The following is a 25,152-nucleotide window of genomic DNA, read 5'->3' as shown; positions in this document are numbered from 1 at the left end:
ATCACCCCAAGGTCTCTCTCCTGCTCCGTGCACATCAGCCTTTCTCCCCCTATCGAATACAGTTCATTTGGATTTCCACTCCCCATATGCATGACTCTGCACTTCTTGGCATTGAATGTCAGCTGCCATATCTTCAACCACTCTTCCATCTTCCTTAAATCCCGTCTCATTCTCTCCACTCCTTCCGGCGTGTCCACTCTGTTGCAGATCTTAGTGTCATCCGCAAAAAGACATACCTTACCTTCTATCCCTTCCGCAATGTCGCTCACAAAGATATTGAAAAGGACTGGTCCCAACACCGATCCCTGCGGTACACCGCTTAAAACCGCTCTCTCTTCAGAGAGAGTTCCATTTACCATCACACATTGTCTTCTGTCCATCAACCAGTTTGCAATCCAGGCCACCACCTCGGCACTCACTCCTAAGCTTCTCATTTTATTCACCAGTCTCCTGTGTGGGACAGTGTCAAAAGCTTTGCTGAAATCCAAGTAGATGACATCGAGTGCTCTTCCTTGATCCAATTCCTTGGTTACCCAGTCAAAAAAGTCAATCAGATTTGTCTGACAGGATCTTCCAATGGTGAATCCATGCTGCCTCTGGTCCAGCAATTCTCCCGACTGTAGATAGTTCACTATTCTCTCTTTCAACAGTGACTCCATTACTTTTCCCACCACCGAAGTGAGGCTAACCGGTCTGTAGTTACCAGCCTCTTCTCTGTTCCCACTCTTGTGAAGTGGGACCACCACCGCTCTTCTCCAATCATTCGGCACCACTCCCGTTTCTATGTATCTATTGAACAGGTCACACAGCAGACCCGCCAGCACATCTCTGAGCTCCCTCATTATTCTGGGATGAACTTCATCAGGCCCCATGGCTTTGTCCACTTTCAGTTTCACCAGCTCTTCCCATACATTTTCTACTGTAAATGGAGTTACATCTACTCCATTCCCCTCCACTTTCTTGTTAACTAGTGACGGTCCTTCTCCAGGGTCCTCTTTAGTGAACACAGAACGTACATCTCAAACGTTTTCAAAAAGGGGACAGGGTGTGGGCAAGGTCTGAGTGGGACATGAGCCTTTCAGATCCCCTGCCACGTAAGTTTACTTCTCCTACGGAGGAGGTGCAAGTTGGAAAATAAAAAGAGAGAACAATTTTGCAGGGGGTTTAAAGGGCCTGGGGTAACTGGGCGGAGTGCAGACTATCAAACCAGGGAGGGTTTGGAGGACCAAGCTGTTAACTGGGCTAGGATTGGTTAGGAAGAAAGGGTAGGTTGCAGACCATCCCTTGCTGACACCTCCCGGGAGGATGCCTGGATTGGTCAGCCAGCCTGTATAAAGGCAGGCAGAGCACGAGGAGGAATGGTGCACTTTTAGTTGGCAGTTTTGAGCTGAGTTTTGAGGAAGCAGGAAAGCATTAAGAGTTTTCCCCATCTTTGGTCCCCAAAGCCTGGTACCTGGGAAGAGGCATATTTCTGACCAGTACCCCCTCGGTCTGGCGGGGAGTGTCTCAGGGAATTGTAAAGAGTTTTTGTGTGGAGCCCAGTCCCACCTCAGGAGGAGATCAGGAGAAAGTGCTGTGATTCCCTGCCTGCAATACTAGGAGGACAGCAGGGTCATGCCAGAGAGGAGGAGGGGAGATTTGGAGAAGATTTTGTTCCAGTTTTGTTTGGGAGGAATTTTTGCCTCGAGTTCCTGCCCGGGAGAAGGAGAGAAGGTTTTGTTTGGTTTTTTTTAATTTGTTCAGATTTTCTAACCCAGAGGTCCAAGAGAAACATCAGAGATAGGATAGGAGATCCCTTTCCCCATCAGAATCCCACATTCATTCTCTCACTTGGGAGTGTTGGGATTGTTTCCCAGTGCCAAGGGACACTAATTCAGCTGTGCAGCTCTGAGACAAGATGTACAGTTTTGAAGGTTGTGAAGATCAGTTGGAGATTGTTTTTGCTAATTGGATTGAAGGTATTTGGGTTTTGCAGTAAGATGTTTGTTGGAACATCCCACCAGCGTGTCCAGTGCTCTGGTGTGAGCATACAAGGTTCCCCCCTAAAGCAAGGACATCCCAACTGTGAATACATCTGAGAGAGAAAGAGACAGAGAGATTGTTTCCCCTCGTGGTTTGTCTTGAGTCTTAGCCTCCCACCACTGAAAAGGACCCACGTACCTGGGGCCTGTGGACTGAGGGAGAGAGAAAGGGAGTTTGTGATCAGGGACAACTGTGTAGCCCTTAATTCAGGACACTCACAAAAAAAGGGGGCTACAAGTAAAAGAACAAACTTTAAAATAAAACAAAATTTAAGAGACTGTTTCAAATAACCAGAACACCCAGTGTGATATCAAAGTAATTAGCCAACTGCTCATCGTCTTGTGAAAACCAGTTTGTTTTTTTTACTTCCTACAGAGCTTTAAGTAGTTCTTTTCTTTTCTAATCATTAAAGGCGTGCAATTGCAAAATGAAGTAACTGGATAACTAAATACAGAAAGGTTAGTATGTTCCAACCTGATGGTAGAAAGTGAGGGAAGTAAAGTAGATCCTGCTGCATAGAATGCAAAGGTGTCAGCTGATAAGGATTTTGGCACCCCTGGGCACTGTTGGTACAGTTGTCCCCTGCCACTCCCCTTCCATTCCCCCACCTCAATGTTGGACAACAGGGAGCAGAAGGTCTAAGGCACAGCCCCCTAGCTTCCTGTGGCAGCTCAGGAGTAGATCCTGAGCAAATTGTCAAACATTTCCATCATTTATATTACATTATAAAAATTGTTTTACACTTTAATTAATAATATGTATAATTTTATTTGTATTGAGTGCAGAAAAGTGATCTCAAGTATCAATACAGGGAGGAGATCTCAGGGATGGGGAGAGGAAGGGAGGTGGATCAGGAATGGGGGGGAGGAGAAAGGGGGAAGAGTGTGAGAAGGAAAGAGGACTAGGAATGAGCGGGGTGGGAGATAGGGAAGATTAGGAATCTAGCATGGGGGAAGAGAAGAGAGACGAAAGGTTTTGGACTGATGAAAGATTAGGCAGAGTTGGGGAGTGGGTTCCAGGATCTGGGGAAAAGGAAGAGATAGGGAGGGAAAGGGAGGTTTCAGGATCTGGTGGATAGAATCTAAGATCAAGGAAAGGAGGATTTGAATTACAGCATGTAGGGAGGAGAGGAGGGAGGGGTCCCTACCATGCTCTGGACTTGCTCTTCCTTGCATCTCCCTCTCTAATATCAGGAAGCAGAGGGCTGTTCTCTGTTGAGTAAGATTCAGCACAGCTGAAAAGCAGCAAATTTTCAGCCAGACTGCTGCCCCCCCAGGTTTCTGCTGCCCTAGGCACAGGCCTATAGGGCCGATTGACAATTCCAGGCCTACATAAATGGTTAAGCAAATACTGCAGAACATCTGAAGGTAAATCTTTATTGAGTAGGCAGAAGATTTTAAACATCATTCTACAATTAACGGGGAGCCAATGAAGATATATCAATAAAGGAGAAACTGACCTTCATTGCACAAACAACAATCTGACTGCCATGTTTTGAATTAACTGAAGCCTTCAGATCTGCCAACTTATACAGCTCTGATAAAGGATATGGCAATCATCAAATTTAGTAAGGATTAATGAGTGAACCAATATTTCCAGGCCTTTCCTACTACAAAAATATTTTCCCAACAGTAGAAATATGAACGTTCATAGTTTAGGGTCTAAGATGACTCCCAGTGAAATAACTCCATTTTTGGGGGTAGATCTTCATACCCATTAGCTTATGTAAAATATCAAGGGGCTGATTTGTTCTGCTAATCAAAAGTGCATCTGGTTTTGAAGGATTTAACTTCAGTTTGTGATCTTTTACCCAAGCCACAAATGCCAGCAAGCAGGAATAAAGTGACGATCAAGCAACTGGATAGCATGAGTAAGTAAAAACAACAAGCTGAAGGTCATCAGCATAAAAATATCCACTAAATCCATGATCCTGGATTAACATAGCTAGGAGACCAAAGAGAGTTTAAAAAAAGTTGATGATAAAATGGAACCCTGCAGATCTCCATACAGTATTGGATAATCTTTGGCTTCATGGAGGAGTAGCCTAGTGGTTAAAGCAGTGAACTACGAATTAGGGAAGTCAGGGTTGAAGTCCCACTGCCATTCTTTGCAGAGGCGCACCTGGTATAGATACTTCTTTGGCACTCCCAACCCCAATATATAATTTTAAAATTTCCTAAACATTGATAAAATATTTCAAAACAGTAGAGTCATCAAATAATACCCATAAATTAAAACTAATACGGATTTTAAAATGTATCGCTCTCCATATCTGTCATCCAAAATTGTTTTAGACTGGATGTGCACACACATACTATGCTCCCTCTCTCTCATACACACACATACATGCTTGGTGAGAGACAGAGGGAGCATGTGTGTGTGTGATAGAGACACAAACACGCATGCTCTTTTTCTGTACCTCTCTTAGAACATAAGAACATAAGAACATGCCATACTGGGTCAGACCAAGGGTCCATCAAGCCCAGCATCCTGTTTCCAACAGTGGTCAATCCAGGCCATAAGAACGTGGCAAGTACCCAAAAACTAAGTCTATTCCATGTTACTCTTGCTAGTAATAGCAGTGGCTATTTTCTATGTCAACTTAATTAATAGCAGGTAATGGACTTCTCTTCCAAGAACTTATCCAATCATTTTTTAAACACAGCTATACTAACTGCACTAATCACATACTCTGGCAACAAATTCCAGAGTTTAATTGTGCGTTGAGTAAAAAAGAACTTTCTCCGATTAGTTTTAAATGTGCCACATGCTAACTTCATGGAGTGCCCCCTAGTCTTTCTATTATCCGAAAGAGTAAATAACCGATTCACATCTACCCGTTCTAGACCTCTCATGATTTTAAACACCTCTATCATATCCCTCCTCAGCCGTCTCTTCTCCAAACTGAAAAGTCCTAACCTCTTTAGTCTTTCCTCATAGGGGAGCTGTTCCATTCCCTTATCATTTTGGTAGCCCTTCTCTGTACCTTCTCCATAGCAATTATATCTTTTTTTAGATACGGCGACCAGAATTGTACACAGTATTCAAGGTGCGGTCTCACCATGGAGCGATACAGAGGCATTATGACATTTTCAGTTTTATTCACCATTCCCTTTCTAATAATTCCCAACATTCTGTTTGCTTTTTTGACTGTCGCAGCACACTGAATCGATGATTTCAATGTGTTATCCACTATGACGCCTAGATCTCTTTCTTGGGTTATAGCACCTAATATGGAACCTAACATTGTGTAACTATAGCATGGGTTATTTTTCCCTATAGGCATCACCTTGCACTTATCCACATTAAATTTCATCTGCCATTTCGATGCCCAATTTTCCAGTCTTACAAGGTCTTCCTGCAATTTATCACAATCTGTTTGTGATTTAACTACTCTGAACAATTTTGTATCATCTGCAAATTTGATTATCTCACTCGTCGTATTTCTTTCCAGATCATTTATAAATATATTGAAAAGTAAGGGTCCCAATACAGATCCCTGAGGCACTCCACTGCCCACTCCCTTCCACTGAGAAAATTGTTCATTTAATCCTACTCTTTGTTTCCTGTCTCAGTTTGCAATCCACGAAAGGACATCACCACCTATCCAATGACTTTTTACTTTTCCTAGAAGTCTCTCATGAGGAACTTTGTCAAACACCTTCTGAAAATCCAAGTATACTACATCTATCGGTTCACCTTTATCCACATGTTTATTAACTCCTTCAAAAAAGTGAAGCAGATTTGTGAGGCAAGACTTGCCTTGGGTAAAGCCATGCTGACTTTGTTCCATTAAACCATGTCTTTCTATATGTTCTGTGATTTTGATGTTTAGAACACTTTCCACTATTTTTCCTAGCACTGAAGTCAGGCTAACCGGTCTGTAGTTTCCCGGATCGCCCCTAGAGCCCTTTTTAAATATTGGGGTTACATTAGCTATCCTCCAGTCTTCAGGTACACTCACACTTCCTCTGGGTCTCTGTCAGACACAGTCATTCTTCTTCCATCTCTCTCTCTCTCACATACCCACATGCTTCCTCTGTGTCTCTCTCACACGCTAACACACACACACACTTTCTCTCTCTCTCTCTCTCTCTCTCTCTCACACACACACACACACATACCCACACACATGCAGACCAAAACTGAACTGGAAACCACAAGCCAAATTCTGTATGTAGTGTAACAATGGAAAAGCCAAAAATCACTATTCCTCAAAACAATATAATCAAGAAATATAAATCAATCAGAATAGTAAAACCATACTAAAAAAATATACATTTTAAAGCAGCTGATGAATAGAATAATATTCAATAATTAGAAGTTCCTATACAAATTTTTAAAAATTTCCTAAACATCAATAAAATATTTCAAAACAGCAGACATCAAATAACAGCCAGTAATTAAAACTAATCAGGATTTTAAAAATCCCCCACTCTCCACACCTGTCACCCTGAGATTATCATAAGCTGGGGGTACACACACACACAGACACAAACAAAATATTCTTCCTCTGTCTCTCACACATACATGCTTGGTGAGAGACAGAGGGAGTTTGAGTGCATGTGTGTGTGTGAAAGAGACAGACACGTTTCCTCCGTCTCTCTTTCACACCTACACACTATCTCTGTATCTCTCACACACGATTCCTGTCTCACTCACGAACACACACACATATGCTTCCTCTCTCTCACCCCCATCCCCACACACAGGCACCCTCTCATACACATATGCAGGCACACACACACTCACTCTTCTATACACTCACTGTCTCATACACACACCCCCACACCCTCTCATACACACACCCCAACACCTCATACACACCCCCACACCCTCATATGCACACACACTCTCATACACACACACACCCTCATATACGCACCCACACTAACACTCTCATAGAGCCAGTCTCTCCCTTCTTCGGCTGGCGGTGGCACCACACGGCCTCTTCTGCCGCCGGCTCCAGCAGCAACATTGGGTCTGTTCTTCTGCTGCTAGCTTCCGGAGCACCGGTGACAGTGCTGGGCCTGATCTTTGCCACTGTGCTGGCTCCAGGAAATGCCGCTGGCCTCTGCCACTGCAGGTCCTTGCCTTTGCTGGCGGGGTTTCCCCTGCCACGTCACTGTTCCACGTCACCGCAGGAGCTCCCTGTTGCCACCTGGGGTGGACCTAGTACACCTCTGGTTCCTTCTGATCTTGGGCTAGTCACATCACCCTCCATTGTCTTAGATACAAACCTAGGGCCTTGCTAAGCTTTATTCCCATAGACTCAGAATGAGGAATAAGCCTTAGTAAATCTAGCCTTTAGATTGTAAACTCTCTGGGGAACTCTAAAGACCTGATCAGTTAGATACAACCATTTTAAAACAGTATTCATAAACCACAGATCTTGCAAATATCATAAAAACATGAAATGATTAATAGGGTGAAAAGCTGCACTCATATCGCGAATTAATAGCATCAAAAGCTGCACTCATATCAGAATCAATTTTGATCGTAATTTCATTGGTAAGTGCAGCCAGAGCTGTTTCTGTACTAAATTCCTGCCCAAATCCAGATTACCTGGGGTGTATATCATTGATCTTTGTCACATATTTGAGTAGTTGACTTCAGACTACTTTTTCTAAGACCTTTACTAGGAAAGGCATATTGGAAACTAGGCTGTAGTTTTGAGGGTTAGTTTTATTAAATTTACCACATTTTAGAAGTTTGTTTAAGTAAAGAGGATAATGAGTCTTAAAAACATAAGAAATGCCATGTTAGGTCAGACCAAGGTCCATTGAGTCCAGCATCCTGTCTCCAACAGTGGCCAGTTTGGGTCACACGTACCCGACTGATCCTCAATAGTTGATGTAGTTCTTGTATCTCACTCCCAGGAATAAGCACTGGCTTATTCCTGGGAGTGAGATATTAGTCTATCTGGCTAATAATTGTTTATTTATTTGAAAATAACTTATATTCTGTATAATCTCAATGTTCAAACATGGAGTACAATATTTTGTTGATTTAGCTATGGGAGACAGGTCCTTGGGTGGGGTTGAAGGCATTTATGATGCATCTATGATGGTCCGTCCTCTTATGCAATATGCATATTTTTTTGCAAGGCCTTCTTGAATTTCTTTGAATGTCTTTTTTTAGAATAGTTGAAATTCAGGACTAACAAAATTGCTGCATTTGGCTTTTGGTTACCAAAATGAATTTGGGTAGATTTGTCCCCTTTTAAGTTAAAACAATTTGTTGTCCTAAGTTCTGTCCAGGCGAAAAAGCAGCACTGTGGATATTCCCAAGGCATGCTTTTACATTGTCATGGCAGCGTAAATATTTGGTTTTTATTTAGCGCCACCCTGAAGGCCTAAAGTTACCTAGACAAACTTGTCTGGATAATCTTAGTCCGGATATTCAGCTGGTGCGGCTTTAGGCTGTATATCTGCATAGAGTTACTGTATCTGGACACAGCTGGCTGCATATCAGCTTCTTAAATATATATTAATAATGTATATTGTAATGTCTAAATTTCAGTTCAGTGGTATCTTCAGTTCATTATATTTTTAGATACAAACGTATACATGTATGTCTCTCTCTCTCTCTCTCTTTTTATTCTTTATTTAGATGGTTTTGTTAATCTGAACAACTCAGTTTAGCTAAAGCTAAAACATAAAATATCCATAATATCCCTTCTATATCTTGAAAATAATAGAAAAAAGCAGTGGTCAGTGTAAATTAAAACAGAACCACCAGAATTCTGAAATTTGATGTATTCAAATTTTTATTGGCTAGTATTTTGGATGCTTGGCTGTTGTTTTTGCTGTTGCCAAAAGAGTATTTAGATATTCAGGGTGCACAGGATGAGACTGGATTAAAATAGCCCTCTTGTTCAAGGTCCATGAAATGAGCTAGAAATGTTTAAAAAGAGTGGCAGCATGACCAATACATGTTTTAATTCTGAGTGTTCCTCTCAGATTATATAGAGGAAGCGTGTATCATTCCATGCCCCTCTGATTGCAAACTCAGTGAATGGTCCAGCTGGTCCCGCTGTAGTAAATCCTGTGGAAGTGGAGTGAAGGTTCGCTCTAAATGGCTTCGCGAGAAACCGTATAATGGAGGAAGGCCCTGCCCAAAGCTGGATCATGTCAATCAGGTAAGTGCGTTTGCATGAATGAATTCATCTTAATTTTTTTTAAATCATTTTCATGACTTCTGCTGTATTAATAAGCTAATGCAACTCCTGCAGTTGCTGCCCAATGCACTTATCTCTCAGAAATAACTGCAGTGATGTTTCAGCTTTTCCACAAATAAGCAAGGAGGGCATTTACTTTCTGGGAGACCTTCCATGTGCCTCAGAATTGAATGACTTATTATCTTCTTTTCTCATTACCGTTACAAAAATAGAATGCATACCGCTCATCTTGCTGCGTTCTCAACACAGAAAACTATGCCTTCTGTTTTAAAGATCTGATACGAAATATTCTGCTGTCAATTAGTAAGCTACTAATGGTTTTATTACAGAGGTAGTTCATGTAAGAAGTCATTAGATCGTGTTACTCGTGAACTGCTATCATAATCTTTGTAATCAAATTACAGTGGGAACACACCATCGTGTTTTATAAAAAATTAAATGGCTGTTTATCAAAACAAATATTGTTACTAATGTGATCTGCATTAGAAATAAGGGGGCACGAATGAACAATGTGGCTAATAATTGTTTCAGATTAAACTCTTGACACTATAGAATGAAAGGGGGAAGCTTCCCATGCCGGTTTTGTGCTGCAAACACTAGTCAAGAGAAGTATGTGCATAACCGCACTGCCCTCTAATGGTAACTAGGTTGATACTGTGTTGGCTGGAAATCAGTTTCATAAAGTCTTTAGGATCATATGTGGTTTAGCTATGTAGAGAGCTTTCTGCACATCACAATTCAGTAAATATCATAAACCAGTCATTATAGTTATTAGAGACTAAAATCAATCAGGCATTTAAAAAAAGTATTTGTATACCACTGTATTTCCTTGCTTTCCAAAAAATAAGCCATGCTAATTTTGATCTAGATGCACTAAGCCGCAATGTTTTTTCGTGGGAGGGAATCCACTATTGTGGGGGGGGGGGGGGCTGTAATACTGGGTCCCTGTGCTGAAAAACATAGCAGCTGTATTGCCATGTTGTTTTGTCTCACAGCAAAACGCCATGGGGCAAAACAATGCAGCTGAGGCCCTTTAAGTGCAATGATGGCCCCGAACTCATGGGACTGCCCAAAAAAAAATCTGGCTCAAAACAGAAAATGTGCAGGAGGATCAAAGCCAATCCGCTGCGCACCCCGGGGCCACCACTCAAATAGCTCTGACATGCCAAGTTTAAAAAAGAAGAATGCCTTGTTCGTGCACCAATGATGGCCCCTCAACCCTGTCAAAAATCAATAAAGTGTGTCCTCCACCCCATTTCAAATTTATAATGTCCTAGCATGGTTCCCCCATTCCCCCCCAACCCCCCCCCCCCCCAATGATAAAAACATATTCATTGGGATATAAGGTCCCTCCTAAAACCTCCCCCATCCTCCTGATCCCCCAAGCCTTACAAAACCTTGTTGGTTTGTATAGGAAACCCAACCCCCAACCCCCTACCCCCCTGAACCACCTTCCCCACCCTCTAACCTCAAAAGTGCAAACAGGCTCCAACATTGGCACCCAGGGTGCTCTCTAGCCCCAGGCCCAGTCAGCAATATTTTTCAAAATGGTGCTGACCTGACCTTGCCTTAGTCACATGACTGGGGCAAGGTCCGGTGCAGTCATGAAACAGGGGTTCATGGGGGGGGGGGGTTTTCCACCAGAAACCAACAAGGTTTTGTATAACTTGGGGAATCAGGGGGAGGTCAAGGTTTTGGGTGGGACCCTATATCTCAACAAATCTCTTTTAATTTTTGGGGGAGGGGTTGGGGAAAGGGAAATCTGCCCCTGTCTTCTTTGGCTCGAAATGGCGAATATTTCCAGATATTCATGATTTCCTGATTAATATCCCACAAAAAGAGAATGCTCAAGAATAATTTCTGGTAATCAAAAAGTATTTGGCATGGGACATTCAAGTGAGAATGCTTTTTCATGGGTGGAAGACTGTCTAGCTAGACTTAAAGATGGAATTTCGAGTAGAGATTGGGAGGTTGATCAGAGAAATCTAGTTGGAACATACATTTTAAGTGTACCTCTGACCCATGGAGAATTGACTTGGTGTAATAAATTATACACTGGAGTGCCAGTTTATATTGTATCCAGTATTCAATTGGAAGCCAGTGCAAGCACTGAAGGATTAGGGTGATGTGTTCTTGTCTGCTCATGTTTGTAAGTAACCTTACTGCAGAATTTTGAATTAACTAGACAGGCTTAATGGTAGTATATGGGACACCGATATATAAAGCATTGCAATAGTTGATTGAAGTCAGAGATTGAAGTGCAGTTTGGAAATTTTGTAAGTCTCAGAAAGGTATGGGCCTGGGGGCAGGCCCGGGGGCGTGGCGCCAGCCTGGGGGCGTGGTCGAGGCCTCCGGACCACGCCCCTGGGACCGGAGGACGGATCGGGGCTGCCGGCGACGCGCGCAAAGATACGCCTGCTGAAAGCAGGCGTAACTTTGCCGACAAAGGTAAGGGGGGGTTTAGATAGGGCCGGGGGGTGGGTTAGGGTCTTTGTATTGTTTTCTTACTATGTGAGCCTTATGATACATTTAATTTTTAATACTATTTTATAACTTTATTCTTTTCTTACTGCATATTTACTTCTTTGTACTGTACTGTACTTTTCTTTTGCATTATATTGTAATTTATTGCTTTATTTGATTTGTATCATACTGTATTATTTTTGTATTTTATTGTAATTTTTGTGTCTTGGTATTTGATTTTTGTATCACCTAAATCTTTTTTGTTTGGCAATTAATTAAATACAAATAAATACAAATAAACGTTAGCTTAGACCCTCTCTGCATGGTGCTTGAGCAGGGCTACAAATATTCCCCAAAATATGGAAGCCAGCCAAATTTTCTAGTCATCAGCTAAAATATTATACTAAAAATATTTAAGTTGAACAGTAGAGCACTTGTCAGTGATTACACATACAGTTTTAAATAATTAAAAATATGTTGAAAATATAATTGTTTAACACTGCAAAGTGGTACATATTCCAGTGATTACCAAATACAAAAACTGTTTTCTGCCTTTGTGTCCATCAAATGGTTTGCAATCTTTCCTCTTTTCTATCTTCTCAACTCTTTTCCTGGTTTTCTTTCCATCTTACCTTTCCTCATGTGCTTCTCCTTTCCCCTTCTCTCTTTCCTCTTCCACGTGTCTTGCTAACATTTCTCTCTCATCTTACTTCTAATTTTGGGCCTTTTACTTATCCCTATTTTGCACACCTTCCATCTTTGTTTTATATCATTGCACCTCCTCTCTCAATCTCTAACCTGCATCTCCTTTGCTCCGAGCCATTCTCTCCTTCCCCATTTCCACTCCCCTCTCCCCCTCCCACCTCCCCCTCCACACATATCTTTATCTTTTTCATCCCTCTCTGGCTCTCTTCTGCATCTAAGCCTTGTACCTTCTATATCCATCCCTCATTGAACCACATTCCTCCATCTTTCCCTGTCCCTGTTTCTTCTTCCCAATCTTTCATCTCCCTTCTCCAGTGTTTCCTTATCCTAGCCTCATTCATCCTTTCCAATACTGCCCCTCCCCAGTTTCTCTCATCTGTTCCAGTGCTTCCCCAACTTCTCTAATCCTCCCCCAGTGATCCACTAACCTCATTCATTCTCCCCAAATTCATAATTTCCCAGTATTCCCTCTACCCCAACTTCACTCATCCTCCCCCACCACCAGCCTCAATAATCCTCCTTGGTGGAATGTACCTAATAGAGGAAAAACTGAGGAGCCTGATAATAGTCTGGCACAGTGCCACTCTGTGTCATTCACCATAAAGCCTTCGACTGATATGCTTAAAACCACTATTACCTATGATATTTAATAAATCTGCACAACTGCCACCGCCAACTGTGGCAAAGCCACACTGACTAAAATGGAACATTTTGTGACATGAGCACAATAGAACACCAAACAAAATGTAAAGCCAAATGTGAAATTAAGGAACTGATTAACTAAGATTATTTATTTTCCCTATAGATAAAGAATGGCCCTAAGTTGACATTCTCATACAAGCATTGATTTACCTATCTCATCTCAGGGCTTTATAGAAAGACATTTATAAATTATTTATCTGCTGAAAATCTTAGTGCCTGTGCTGTGCTCTGTAGCTAAACTATTTTTTTTCTTTCTCTTTGCCTGCTGGCCCTCTGTCTTGGATTATACCTGGACCAGGCTCAGGTAAGCTTGACTGTCATAGATTTATTTCCCGTTTCTGTCATCCTTGTTTTATGTATGATTTCAGATTTTTTTTTCTTGGGCAAGGAATTTGTATAGTGTTGATTACAAATATTTCCTCCAAGTTTATTAATTATCTCCTTTTTTTTTTTTTTATGGAATTCAAAATTTCCATTTTCAGTAAGCCTGCAAACAGCAAAGTTTTCCAGGTAAAGTCACCTGGATATTCCGTGGGACAAGTCTCCTGCTGAATATACTCAACTGCAGTTACCCAGGTCACTTTGCCACTGTTATTGGGGGAGAAAACATCTGGCAGGCCAGCTGCAACCCAATTCCAGCATTCCCATCCTCCCAAGTACTCTGAGGAGAACTTTCAAAGAACTCCACGTGGCCTCCTATACACTCGTGCATGGCTGTGCAGTGATCTACTACAGTATTTTATAACCTAAGGGGCGGATTTTAAAAGCCCTGCTTGTGTAAATCCGCCTGGATTTACGCGAGCAGGGCCTTGCGCGCCGGCAGGCCTATTTTCCATAGGCCTGCCGGCGCGCGCAGAGCCCCGGGACTCGCGTAAGTCCCGGGGTTTTTTGTCGGGGGCGTGTTGGGGGGCGGGGCCGATCGACACGGCTTTTGGGGGGGGGGACGCGACATTTCGGGGGCGGGCCCAGGGGCATGGTTTCGGCCCGGGGCGGTCCGGGGGCGTGGCCGCGCCCTCCGGAACCACCCCCGGGTTGCGTCTCGGCGCGCCAGCAACCCGCTGGCGCGCGTGGATTTACGCCTCCCTCCAGGTAAAGTCACCTGGATATTCCATGGGACAAGTCTCCTGCTGAATATACTCAACTGCAGTTACCCAGGTCACTTTGCCACTGTGAGGGGAGGGCGAAAGAGGGTTCCCTCCGAGGCCGCTCCGATTTCGGAGCGGCCTCGGAGGGAATGGAGGCAGGCTGCGCGGCTCGGCGCGCGCCGGCTGCCCAAAATCGGCAGCCTTGCGCGCGCCGATCCTGGATTTTAGCAGATACGCGCGGCTACGTACGTATCTGCTAAAATCCAGCATACTTTTGTTTGCGACTGGTGCGCCAACAAAAGTACGCGAACGCACAATTTTTTAAAATCTACCCCTAACTGTATCAGGTACACGCAGATTATAAAATATGGGGTGGATTTTAAATGCCCTGCGCGCGTAAATCTGGCCAGATTTACGCGCGCAGGGCCCTCGCGCGCCGGCGCGCCTATTTTGCATAGGTCACCGGCGCGCGTGTCCCGGGGCTTTGTAAAAGGGGCGGGAAGGGGGCGGGGAGGGGCGAAATGACGTTGTGTTTCGGGGGCGTGCTGCGGCGTTCCGGGGGCGTGGCGCCGGCCCGGGGCGTGGTCGAGGCCTCCGGACCAGCCCCCGCGTCAGGTGATGGCAGGTGATGGCAGCCTGCTGGCGCGCACAGATTTACGTCTGCTTTTAGCAGGCGTAAATCTGCCAACAAAGGTAAGGGGGGGGGTTTAGATAGGGCCGGGGGGGTGAGTTAGGTAGGGGAAGGTGGGGGGAGGATGAAGAAAAGTTCCCTCCGAGGCCGCTCCGAAATCGGAGTGCCTCGGAGGGAACAGACAGCGCGCGCTGGGCTCGGCGCACGCAGGTTGCACAAATGTGCACCCCCATGCGTATGCCGACACCGGATTTTATAAGATACGCGCGACTACGCGCGTATCTTATAAAATCCAGCGTACTTTTGTTCGCGCAAATTTTTTAAATCTACCCCTATATGTATGTCTACCCCCCTAATATGCATGTGTATGTTTCCTTACACATTAATATCTGCAGTGCATTGAAAGCACTTAATTTTCTTACCTATTTTAAAAACATAAATGCATATATTTTATCTGTGTAAAAAATTGTGACTTAGCTCACATAAAATCCTGTTTATGCGTGGAAATCAGTATATTTTAAAACATGTGCGCATAATTGAAATCACCAGTTTACCCAAACCTCCACCAACTCATCTAGTCTTTCTCCAGTTCTTCGCTCTGATCTACCCTCAGTTCACTCAGAACTCCCACTCAAACAATAGTAAACAGCCATGAATATTGTGTGCATTTCTGGTCACCACATCTCAAAAAAGACATAGCAGAATTAGAAAATGTAGAGAAGGGTGACCAAAAGTATAAAGGGGATGGAATGATTCCCCTATGAGGAAAGGCTAAAGAAGTTAGGGTTCTTCAGCTTGGAGAAGGGATGACTGAGGAGAGATATGAGAGAGGTCTATAAAATAATAAGTGGAGTGGAAAGGGTAAATGCAAATCGGTTGTTTACTCTTTCAAAGAGTACAAAGATTAGGGCACACACAATAAAATTACTAGGTAATACATTAAAAAAAAATAGGAAAAATTTTTTTTTACTCAACATTAAACTCTGGAATTCATTGCTAGAGGATGTGGTAAAAGCTGTTAGTGTAGCTGGATTTAAAAAATGTTTGGACACGTTCCTGGAAGAAAAGTCCATAACCATTATTAAGTCAGACTTAGGAAAAACAGTATGGAATCTATTGACCTTTTGGGATCCTACCATCTGCTTGTGACCTAGATTGGCCACAGAATCAGGATACTGGGGTTGATGGACATCTGACCTAGTATGGCAAATCTTATTTTCATATATTTTACTAGGTAAGTCTTATATCAATTGCAGAGGATAATTAGTAGGCATAAAATTATGCAAATAAGTTGCAAAATGTGTGCACATAGATCTCTTTGCTTGTGTACCTCTTTTTTGCATGTAAACGTGCACACAAGACTGAAAATACGCACGTACTTTTGATGTTTATAAAATAGCATATACACAAGTACAAGCTACTTATGTCCATAAATGCAAATTTTACACATGTAAATGTTTTGAAAATTCACTCCCCTAGTGAGAAGCTGCCAGTCCCTTCCAACCCCTTCCACTCTAAAAGGTGAATTTTCAAACGTTATGCACATAAAAATTAGCAGATACTCCTGTAAAGTAGCATATACACGTATATATGCTATTTTAGAAATCTCAACATGCACGTGTAGATAAGGGTCCACAAGTAATAAAAGGGGCAAGCCAAGGGGGTTCTGGGGCTGGACCAGCATTTCTGTGAGCAAGTTGCTATTTTATAAGTATTTTATGGATATAAATGTGGCACCTTTATCACATATGTTTACTCCTGCTCGATATACAAAGTGATCGTAAACCTCTTAAAAGTGAAATAATGACTGGGTGGGTGAAATGGGGGGACCAGAAGAGCTAGAAGGGTCACAATGACCTGCAGATGGATTAGGTGAATTGGTAGACAAATTGGTAAACTGGTAATTTCATTGCTATGCATGTGTTAGAAAGACTTCCAACTTGCAGGGCATGAATGCATTTAATATATGCATGTTAAATCTACTTGCAAATAAAACTTTAAAAGTAGAAGTAAAAATATACACGTATACCAGTTACCCACACCTATCCAGCTAAATTCCAACTTATCCAACTAAGTAGTGTTCTGCTCCTGTTTATCTGGATAAGTTCTGATTTATCCATCTAAGTAGTGGCAAAGCCAGTGGCGGCAGCAGTCAAGAAACAAAATAGAATGTTTTGAATTATTAGGATAGGAATGAAGAATAAAACAGAAAATTTCATAATGCCTCTATATCGCTCCATGGTGCGACCACACCTTGAGTACTGTGTACAATTTTGATTACCACATCTCAAAAAAGATATAGCAGAATTAGAAAAGATACAGAGAAAGGTGACTAAATAAATAAAGCTCCAGCACTGCTCTCTACATTAATGGTGGGGGTGAAAAGGGAATTAGAACATAAGGTTACTAAGAGCCAAGAGAAACAGTTAAGTATGAGAACAAATGTGTGAAGCTTGCTGGGCAGACTGGATGGACCGGTTGGTCTTCTTCTGCCGTCATTTCTATGTTTCTATGTTTCTATGGATGGAACAAGTCCCCTACGAAGAAAAGCTTCAGAGATTAGGACTCTTCAGTTTCGAGAAGAGAGAACAGAGGGGAGATATGATAGTGATCTATAAAAGAATGAGCAGATGGAACAGGTAAAAGCAAATTGGTTGTTTACTCTTTCAAAAGGTATAAAGACTAGAAGACACGCCATGAAGTTACTAAGTAGTGCATTTAAAAGAAATAGGAGAAAATATTTTCATTACTCAACACATAATTAAGCTCTTTGAATTAGTTTCCAGAGGATGTGATGGAAGATGTTAGTGTAGCTGGATTTAAAAAAATGTTTGGACAGATTCCTGGAGGAAAAGGCCATAAACCATTATCAAGTTGGACTTGGGAAATATAAAGACCTATTTTTAAAGGGCCATGCATAAAAATTGGGACTTGCCCACGTGGCCGGGCCCTCTGCGCGCCGTGCACATTTTCAAAAGGGCCCGGCCAGGTGCGTAAGTCCTGCTACACGTACAAGTGCAGGACCCTGAAAAAGGGGAGGGCCAGGAGCATGGACAGGGCAGGGAGGCGTGGGGCAGGACGGAAGCCAGCCGGGACTGTGGCCATTAGCACTATCCCGGGACGTGCACGTTGGCAGCTAGCACACGCATGTTATAAAATTCATTACCCGCGTGCACATGCGTGTACGACTTTATATCAGCACGCACATGTGAGCGCAAGTGCCGTCTTATGAGCATAAGCAGGGGGGAATTTAGTAGATGCATGCGGCAACAGAATAGGCCTTTTCCCTAGTTCCTTCCCAATCACTCCAGTAAAGAAGCGGACTGGGAGGGAACTTCCTAAACCCTCTTCCTACCCTGCTTCCCTTTTACCCAATAGCTCCACCCCCTAAAACCCCCCTAACTACCCTAGATTTTTTTTGTTTTTAAACTTACTCGTTCTCCAGAGCAGCAGCAGGTTGCACGGGCTGGTCAGATCCCGGAGTGCGTTTCAGCGGGACTGTGCCTAATGGGGCTGTCCTGGGCCCGTGTAGTGTTGGCATGGTCTGGGAAGGGGGCGTGGCCATGTTGGGGCCTTGCCAAGAAATATGCGCGGAAATACATTCGTGACCCTGCACACGCTGGAATCCCCTGTGCATAAATTTACTTCTGCTATGGATGGGGTGTAAGTATTAAAACAAAAAATCTTGGCTAGTCAGCAAGGCTTTAAGGATTAGGGCTAACAGGGGGGAAGGGAAGTTCTTAAACTAGGGGAATTTGGAAGTCCTATCCCTTAACTGGACAAACTGGGAAAACTAGCTATGGCGTCGGCTTATGTCCCTTGTAAAATTTCCCAACTTATGCAGAAAAAGTGGTATTTGCACGCACATGCGCGCGTCCATTTAAAATTGTGAGGACACGTACGTGCATCCAGCTTATGTTATAACATGAGCGCATATATGCATATATGTTAGGAAATAGACACATCTCTGGATGCGGGTCAATGAACACACGTACATGTGTGCCTACATGCCAGTATTAAAGTTACCATCCCTGTCATCTACAAGCAACTGTTTTTTTCTTCGATTAACTGAAGTTTCAGCTGAGTCCCCACATGCGTGCTTGTTATAAAATAGCCTAGCCGTGCACAGACGTGTGCCAGATTTTACATGGGCACACACACGTGCGCACAAATCCCACTTCTACCGTGTAGATTGGGGAATTTTAAAGAACCATGCGCTGACACCATTCTCAATTTTCCCAGGTCATCCCCAGATCACCCAGCTATGAGATAGGTCCTCCAATCCACCCTGGTTTGATAGCCTTCATTCTCCCAGTTAGACCCGACCCTTAAAACCTTACAGATCTACCTAGTTTTCTTTAAATTATAACTTATACGGCATCCATAGCAAGAATAAAGGTATGCAGCAGGGGGCCTCAGCATGCACCAGGTTACATAAGTATTTATGCACACATCACAGATTCGTGCCCCAAAATGTCCATGCCCTACCCTTTTTTGAAAGCTTTCTAGATGTGCATCCTGCAGGAGATCATGCATATCTTGCCGGCTTTTAAAATCTGCTCAGCGTACGCAAGCCCAACTTATTCGCACAACCCCCAAGTGATGCGCAAGTCGGGCTTTTAAAATTCACATTTTAGTGTTCTGTAAAACATGGACTGCAAGTGAGTGTAGAAGGAAATTCTTTCATCTTGGGGCTTTCTGATAATCAATCAAGCTCTGCCGCAGTGGTCTGATTTAACTAAATCTTGCAATGAAATTATTTTCTGGAGCCTCAGGCATTATTGTGTACATAAATGTAATCAAAGGAAAGTAGATAATAGATTAATCATTTTAATCTAAATGTTTGCAGCATTTTAAATATGCTTAGTGGTGGAAACTTTTATTCTGTTATACTAGCATGAAAGGTTCATTTTTTGGTGAGCTCTTTCATATTTGAACTCACTATATTAAGGAATATATTTTTCTGTTGTAAATTTGTTTCTTCATGTCCATGTAGAAAGTCTGATATCTTCTGGTGTGCTTTAGGTTTATGAAGTGGTTCCATGTCACAGTGACTGCAGTCAGTATATATGGATTACAGAGCCATGGAGTGTTTGCAAAGTGACTAATGTGGACCTAAAAGAGAACTGTGGAGAAGGAGTACAAACCAGAAAAGTGAGGTTGGTGCATTTAAAGCTACTTAGAGCTCACATTTTCCATCGCCATCATACTGAAGCATTGGCCTGATGATGCATGAGCATTAAGAGTAGGCACACCTTTTTTTCCTACTCTTAATAGATCTGAAATATATATATACACTGATCAACGTTACACATTTCAGCAATAGGTTCATCCAAGCTGTTTTTTGTTTTTTATTTTTGCATAGGCTAAGACATAATTTTCAGCACATATCATAGAATGGACTTAAAAAAGATTAAAAAAAAAAAAAAGCAGGAGCTGGGGAAAATAGCTACATTTCTTACCAAGCAAAACGTGACAAAGAATAAGAGCAAAGAAGATAAAAATAAACATTTATCAAAATTTTGCAGCCCTGTGTATTGTGGAGCAATGATCTACCCTTGGTTTTGAAAAATAACTAAGGACCTGTTAGTGAGATCTAAGAGCCCCTGAGTGGGAAAATGTTATACTGTTCTGAACGTCTCATCAGATCTTTATAAATGGTTTAAATCAGGAGTATTTTATAACATGGCTGAGGGAATTAGAGATAAGACAAACACATTATATTTACAGTTCCTCATCCTAAAGTCGTTAACCCTTTTGATATTTTTACATTGTGGATGCATCTTCCTGCTGTCTTACAGTATCTCTTCAAACCAAAAGGTGTGTTTATACACAGTGGGATCAACTTTCAAAGAACTGGTGAGCGGCAAAGATAACAAGCTAATTTTAACTGCTTATCTTTTTTATTACTGTTTCTGAATTGCTTATCCAGACCATCTAGGCGATGTACAATGGTTAAAATAAAATAAAATACGTAAAAACATTTCTTTATTTATTCTACTTGCAATGAAATAAATAGAAAAAAAGATTCCCAAAAGGAAATACATAAGCATTAAATACATAAACTTTCAGCCAAACCTAAGCAGCTAGATTTGCAGCTGAAATTTACCTTAAATCTAGCTAGTCAAAAGTTGATAAGTTGGATTTCAGCCTGCAATTTTTTTGCCCACAATTAACAAGCTAAAATAATCAGCTAGCACTGAAAATCAGCAATAAGTGGTTAAGTTCCATCCACCAACCTAACCATGCCACTGGCACTGCCCCCTATTAAATCATCAAATTTTATCTACCTTACAAATTTAGGCCTGGATTTATCAAAATGCACTAAATATCGCATGTGATAGGAAAAGGGGCATGTTTTATGGTAATAGGCTGTTTATCGCAAAGTGTGCTAACTTAGCACAGGTATTACCGCAGACTGCAATAACTTTTTCACACTTTGTGGTAAGTACCACAATTGTTGCAATTCCTACCTACAACCACTGGGGGGGGGGGGGAGAGAGAGAGAGAGAGAGACTGGCTCTCCCAGGTTGAGAGTCCATCAAGCTAGGTTGAGAGAACATTGTACAAATTTCATCTTTGTGTGAGTTTCCTCACTCCGAAGGTCATCAAATCTTCACAAGAGTGTACTGTTCTGTTCGTACGTTTCACTCTGTATGTCAAAGGGGCCCCTAACTCCTACCTAAACCTCACCTCTAGTTACTAGGTGGGCCTCATATAGAGGTAAAATACCTAACTACTATGAGGGCCTTGTAGATAGGTTCTCTCTCTCTCTCTCTCTCTCTCTCAGCTTAAAATATCAAAAAAGCTATTTGTGAAAACATCACAAAGTGCAATGATGCCATATTGCATAGCTTAACACAAACAAAAAAAGGTATAGTTATTTGCCACATTAAAAATGTACAATATAGCATTGCAAAGCCAGCCCACTTGGCCAGCCATCCCACCCTAAACTCCTCCCCCTTTCTAAATTAGCATTGCACCATGCATTATGGTGTATGGTTAAGGCATTTTTCGCATGTGAAAACACCTTAACTCATGCCCATAACGCGGCTTGGAAAATAACCCCCTTAGCTTGTTAAACATTTTGATAATCCATCACAGTACCTCCATACTTTTGAAAGAGACACATTTTACAATACCATACCACTATTTCTTTCAAAATTATCCCAATATTACAATATACAGTAGTCTGTCCAATTTTCCTTGACTGACTTATTTGCAGTAAAGAAGAGAGACTGTACAACACATTTTGGAGGTATGAGCCTCTTCTTTTCTCATTCTCCATAAAGATGTCATTACTGTTCATGAAAAAGCCCATATGTCCTGGTTGTTTTTCAGACAGTCCACTTACAAAACATCCAAGCAACATTAAGGTGAATTTTAAAAACCTAACACATGCATTAATTAGGGGATGCATGAATATGTCGGGCTCATGCACGCCGAGCAGATTCCTAAAGCCACCCAGATATGCATGTAAACGCTGAGGTACACACATCTTAAACGTTTTCCAAAAGGGGTAGGGCATGGGCATAATTTGGGTAGGGCATGGTTGTTTTGGAGTGTGAACCAGAGATGTGTGTGTAAATAATTACGCAATCCAACTCTCACCAAGGCCCTTGCACGTAACTTTACTTCTGCTATGGATGCTGTGTAAGTTACAAACATTATGATAAAAAGGCAGATCAGCAGGGTTTTAAGGATCAGGGATAGCTGGGGTGGGTGAAGATTATCAAACCATGGGGGGTTTGGAGGACCTATGTCTTAACTGGGAATGAACTAGTAAAAATGGAAATGGCACTGGCACAGACCCCTTTTAAAATCCCCTGATTTATGTGGTAGAAGTGGCATTTGTGTGCATTTTGGGGTAGATTTTATAAATTTACGCGAGCGCGTACTTTTGTTCGCGCACCAGGCGCGAACAAAAGTACGCTAGATTTTATAAGATACGCGTATAGCCATGCATATCTTATAAAATCTGGGGTCGGCGCGCGCAAGGGGGTGCACATTTGTGCAACCTGCGTGCGCCGAGCCCGGTGCGCGCTGCCTGTTCCCCCTCCCCTCACCTTCCCCTCCCTTCCACTACCTAACCCACCCCCCCAGCCCTATCTAAACCCCCCCCCTACCTTTGTTGGCAGATTTACGCCTGCCGAAAGCAGGCATAAATCTGCGCGCACCAGCGGGCTGCTGGCGCGCCATCACCCAACCCGGGGTCTGGTCTGAAGGCCTCGACCACGCCCCCAGGCCGGCGCCATGAACCGCCCCCTGACCCGGACATGCCCCCAGACACGCCCCCTCCTGCCCTTTTTACAAAGCCCCGGGACTTATGCGCGTCCCGGGGCTATGCGTGCGCCGGCGGCCTATGCAAAATAGGCACACCAGCGCGCGAGTGCCCTGCGCGCGTAAATCCAGCCGGATTTACGCGTGCAGGGCTTTTAAAATCCGGCCCTTTATGCACTTGTGTGCATCCACTTAAAATATGGTGCACATGTGTGCATGGTCAGGCTGTTTTATAACATGCCCGCATATACGCACGCAAGTTATAAAATAGCCATGTCCCCGGATGCAGGCTGATGGATTTGCACTAGAGATGTGCTTTGGGTAGAAATTTTGTGTTGGGCTTCGTTTCGGGCCCCCCCCCGCGGAAATTTTGTTTTTCCCGCAGTTCTGGATTTTTTTTTCCAGGGGCCCCGATTTTTGGGTTAGTGTGCACTAACCTGGCTGAGATAGTGAATACAATTGGGGTTAGTGCGTGCTCCCAAACCATTCTGAATTAGGCAATTTCATTGACATTGCCTAATTTGGGAAAAAAGCTATGGGGTGGATTTTAAAAGGGTTACACACGTAATATACGCACGTAACCCTTTCAAACCCCTCTTGTGCGTGCCGAGCCTATTTTGCATAGGCCCGGCGACGCGCGCAAGCCCTGGGACGCGCGTATGTCCCGGGGCTTGAAAAAAGGGGTGGGGCATGGCGGAGCAGACCATGGGTGGGGCAGGGGCAGGACCGAGGCCTCCAGAACAGTGGCCGTGCTGGGGGATCACGCGCCGGCACTTGGCTGGCACACGCAATAAATAAAAAAATAAAGGTAGGGGGGATTTAGGTAGGGCTGGGGGGTGGGTTAGATAGGAGAAGGGAGGGGAAGGTAGGGGGGCCGAAGGAAAGTTCCCTCCGAGGGAGGTAGAAACAAAATCTGTCCTTATGGTTATAGGGCCTGATTTTAAAAAAACATGTACACACATGAGTAAATGCACTTTATTTGAGTAAGTGGGCTTGGGAAAATTGCTATAATATATGCCATTGAATTGTCCATAGGATTTGCTCATCATGTAAGTGCATTTTAGATGCGTAAATGGCTTTTGAAAATTGCTACAATAGTAGTTATATTCACATGTTTAAATCCTTTTGAAAATGTACCTGATAGTGTAATAAGTATACCTACTGGTGTCATTTTGAAAATGCCAATTAGAGTGCAATAGGTTGCCAAAAGAATTTAATCTACCAAACATTATATCAATGCCCGTGTGCATTCATTTTATCAATATCCTCTTTAATCTGCTGTATGTAGGTCTGACAAGATTATATTTCAAATAGAATCATCCACTGGAGTTGCTTAAGACTACAATGACACAGAATGCATTGCTGAAAAAACATGAACATTGACATTATTGTTCAGTAGCAATTTGGCTAAAATATATTTAAACTGCTTTACATGCTTGACCAGGATTGTGTACAGTATACATTTTACAAGACAGTTTGCTCTTTTGAGTGACACACAAAACAAAACTTTAGCATAGCTTCCTCTTTCAATAAACATGCTAAATGCCACCAAACAGATTGTTCCACATAGGGGCAGATTTTCAAAGGGTTACACACGTAACTTACGCATGGGTTCAGTGACGCCCATAAGCCCTGGGATGCGCGTATGTCCCGGGGCTTTGAAAAAGGGGCGGGAAGGGGCGGGGATGGGGGCGGGCCACCAGTCCAGGGGCGGGACCGAGGCCTCCGGCGGCGGCTATGCCGGAGGATCGCACGCCAGCAGCCGGCTGGCGCGCGCAAGTTACGCATGTCAGAGGCAGGCATAACTAAGACAACAAAGGTAGGGGGGGATTTAGGTAGGGCTGGGGGGCGCATTAGATAGGGGAAGGGAGGGGAAGGTGGGGGGGAGTGGAAGGAAAGTTCCCTCCAAGGCCGCTCCGATTTTTGATGGGGGGAATGGGGAAAGCCATTGGGGCTCCCCTAGATCTCGGTGCACCCCCTTGCGTGCGCCGACCCTGGATTTTATAACATGCACGCGGCTACGCGAGCATCTTATAAAATCATGCATAGATTTGTGCGCACCAGGTTGCGCGCACAAATCTATG

General features: G+C 43.1%; 1 protein-coding gene across 3 annotated transcripts in view; it reads left to right on the top strand.

Moving 5' to 3' along the window:
* The window catches only part of THSD7A (thrombospondin type 1 domain containing 7A), an 862,000-nt gene that overhangs the window by 725,143 nt on the left and 111,705 nt on the right, over positions 1 to 25,152 (top strand). For all 3 annotated transcript variants that reach the window (XM_029588974.1, XM_029588975.1, XM_029588973.1), the window contains 3 exons: positions 8,985 to 9,163; positions 13,371 to 13,376; positions 19,814 to 19,947. In XM_029588974.1, the coding sequence (XP_029444834.1) occupies positions 8,985 to 9,163; positions 13,371 to 13,376; positions 19,814 to 19,947 (319 nt within the window). The remainder of the gene's footprint in view (positions 1 to 8,984; positions 9,164 to 13,370; positions 13,377 to 19,813; positions 19,948 to 25,152) is intronic.

The sequence above is a fragment of the Rhinatrema bivittatum genome, chromosome 2 (genome assembly GCF_901001135.1).
Source record: "Rhinatrema bivittatum chromosome 2, aRhiBiv1.1, whole genome shotgun sequence".
NCBI classification, from domain to species: Eukaryota; Metazoa; Chordata; class Amphibia; order Gymnophiona; family Rhinatrematidae; genus Rhinatrema; species Rhinatrema bivittatum.
This window is presented reverse-complemented; position numbering and strand designations above follow the sequence as displayed.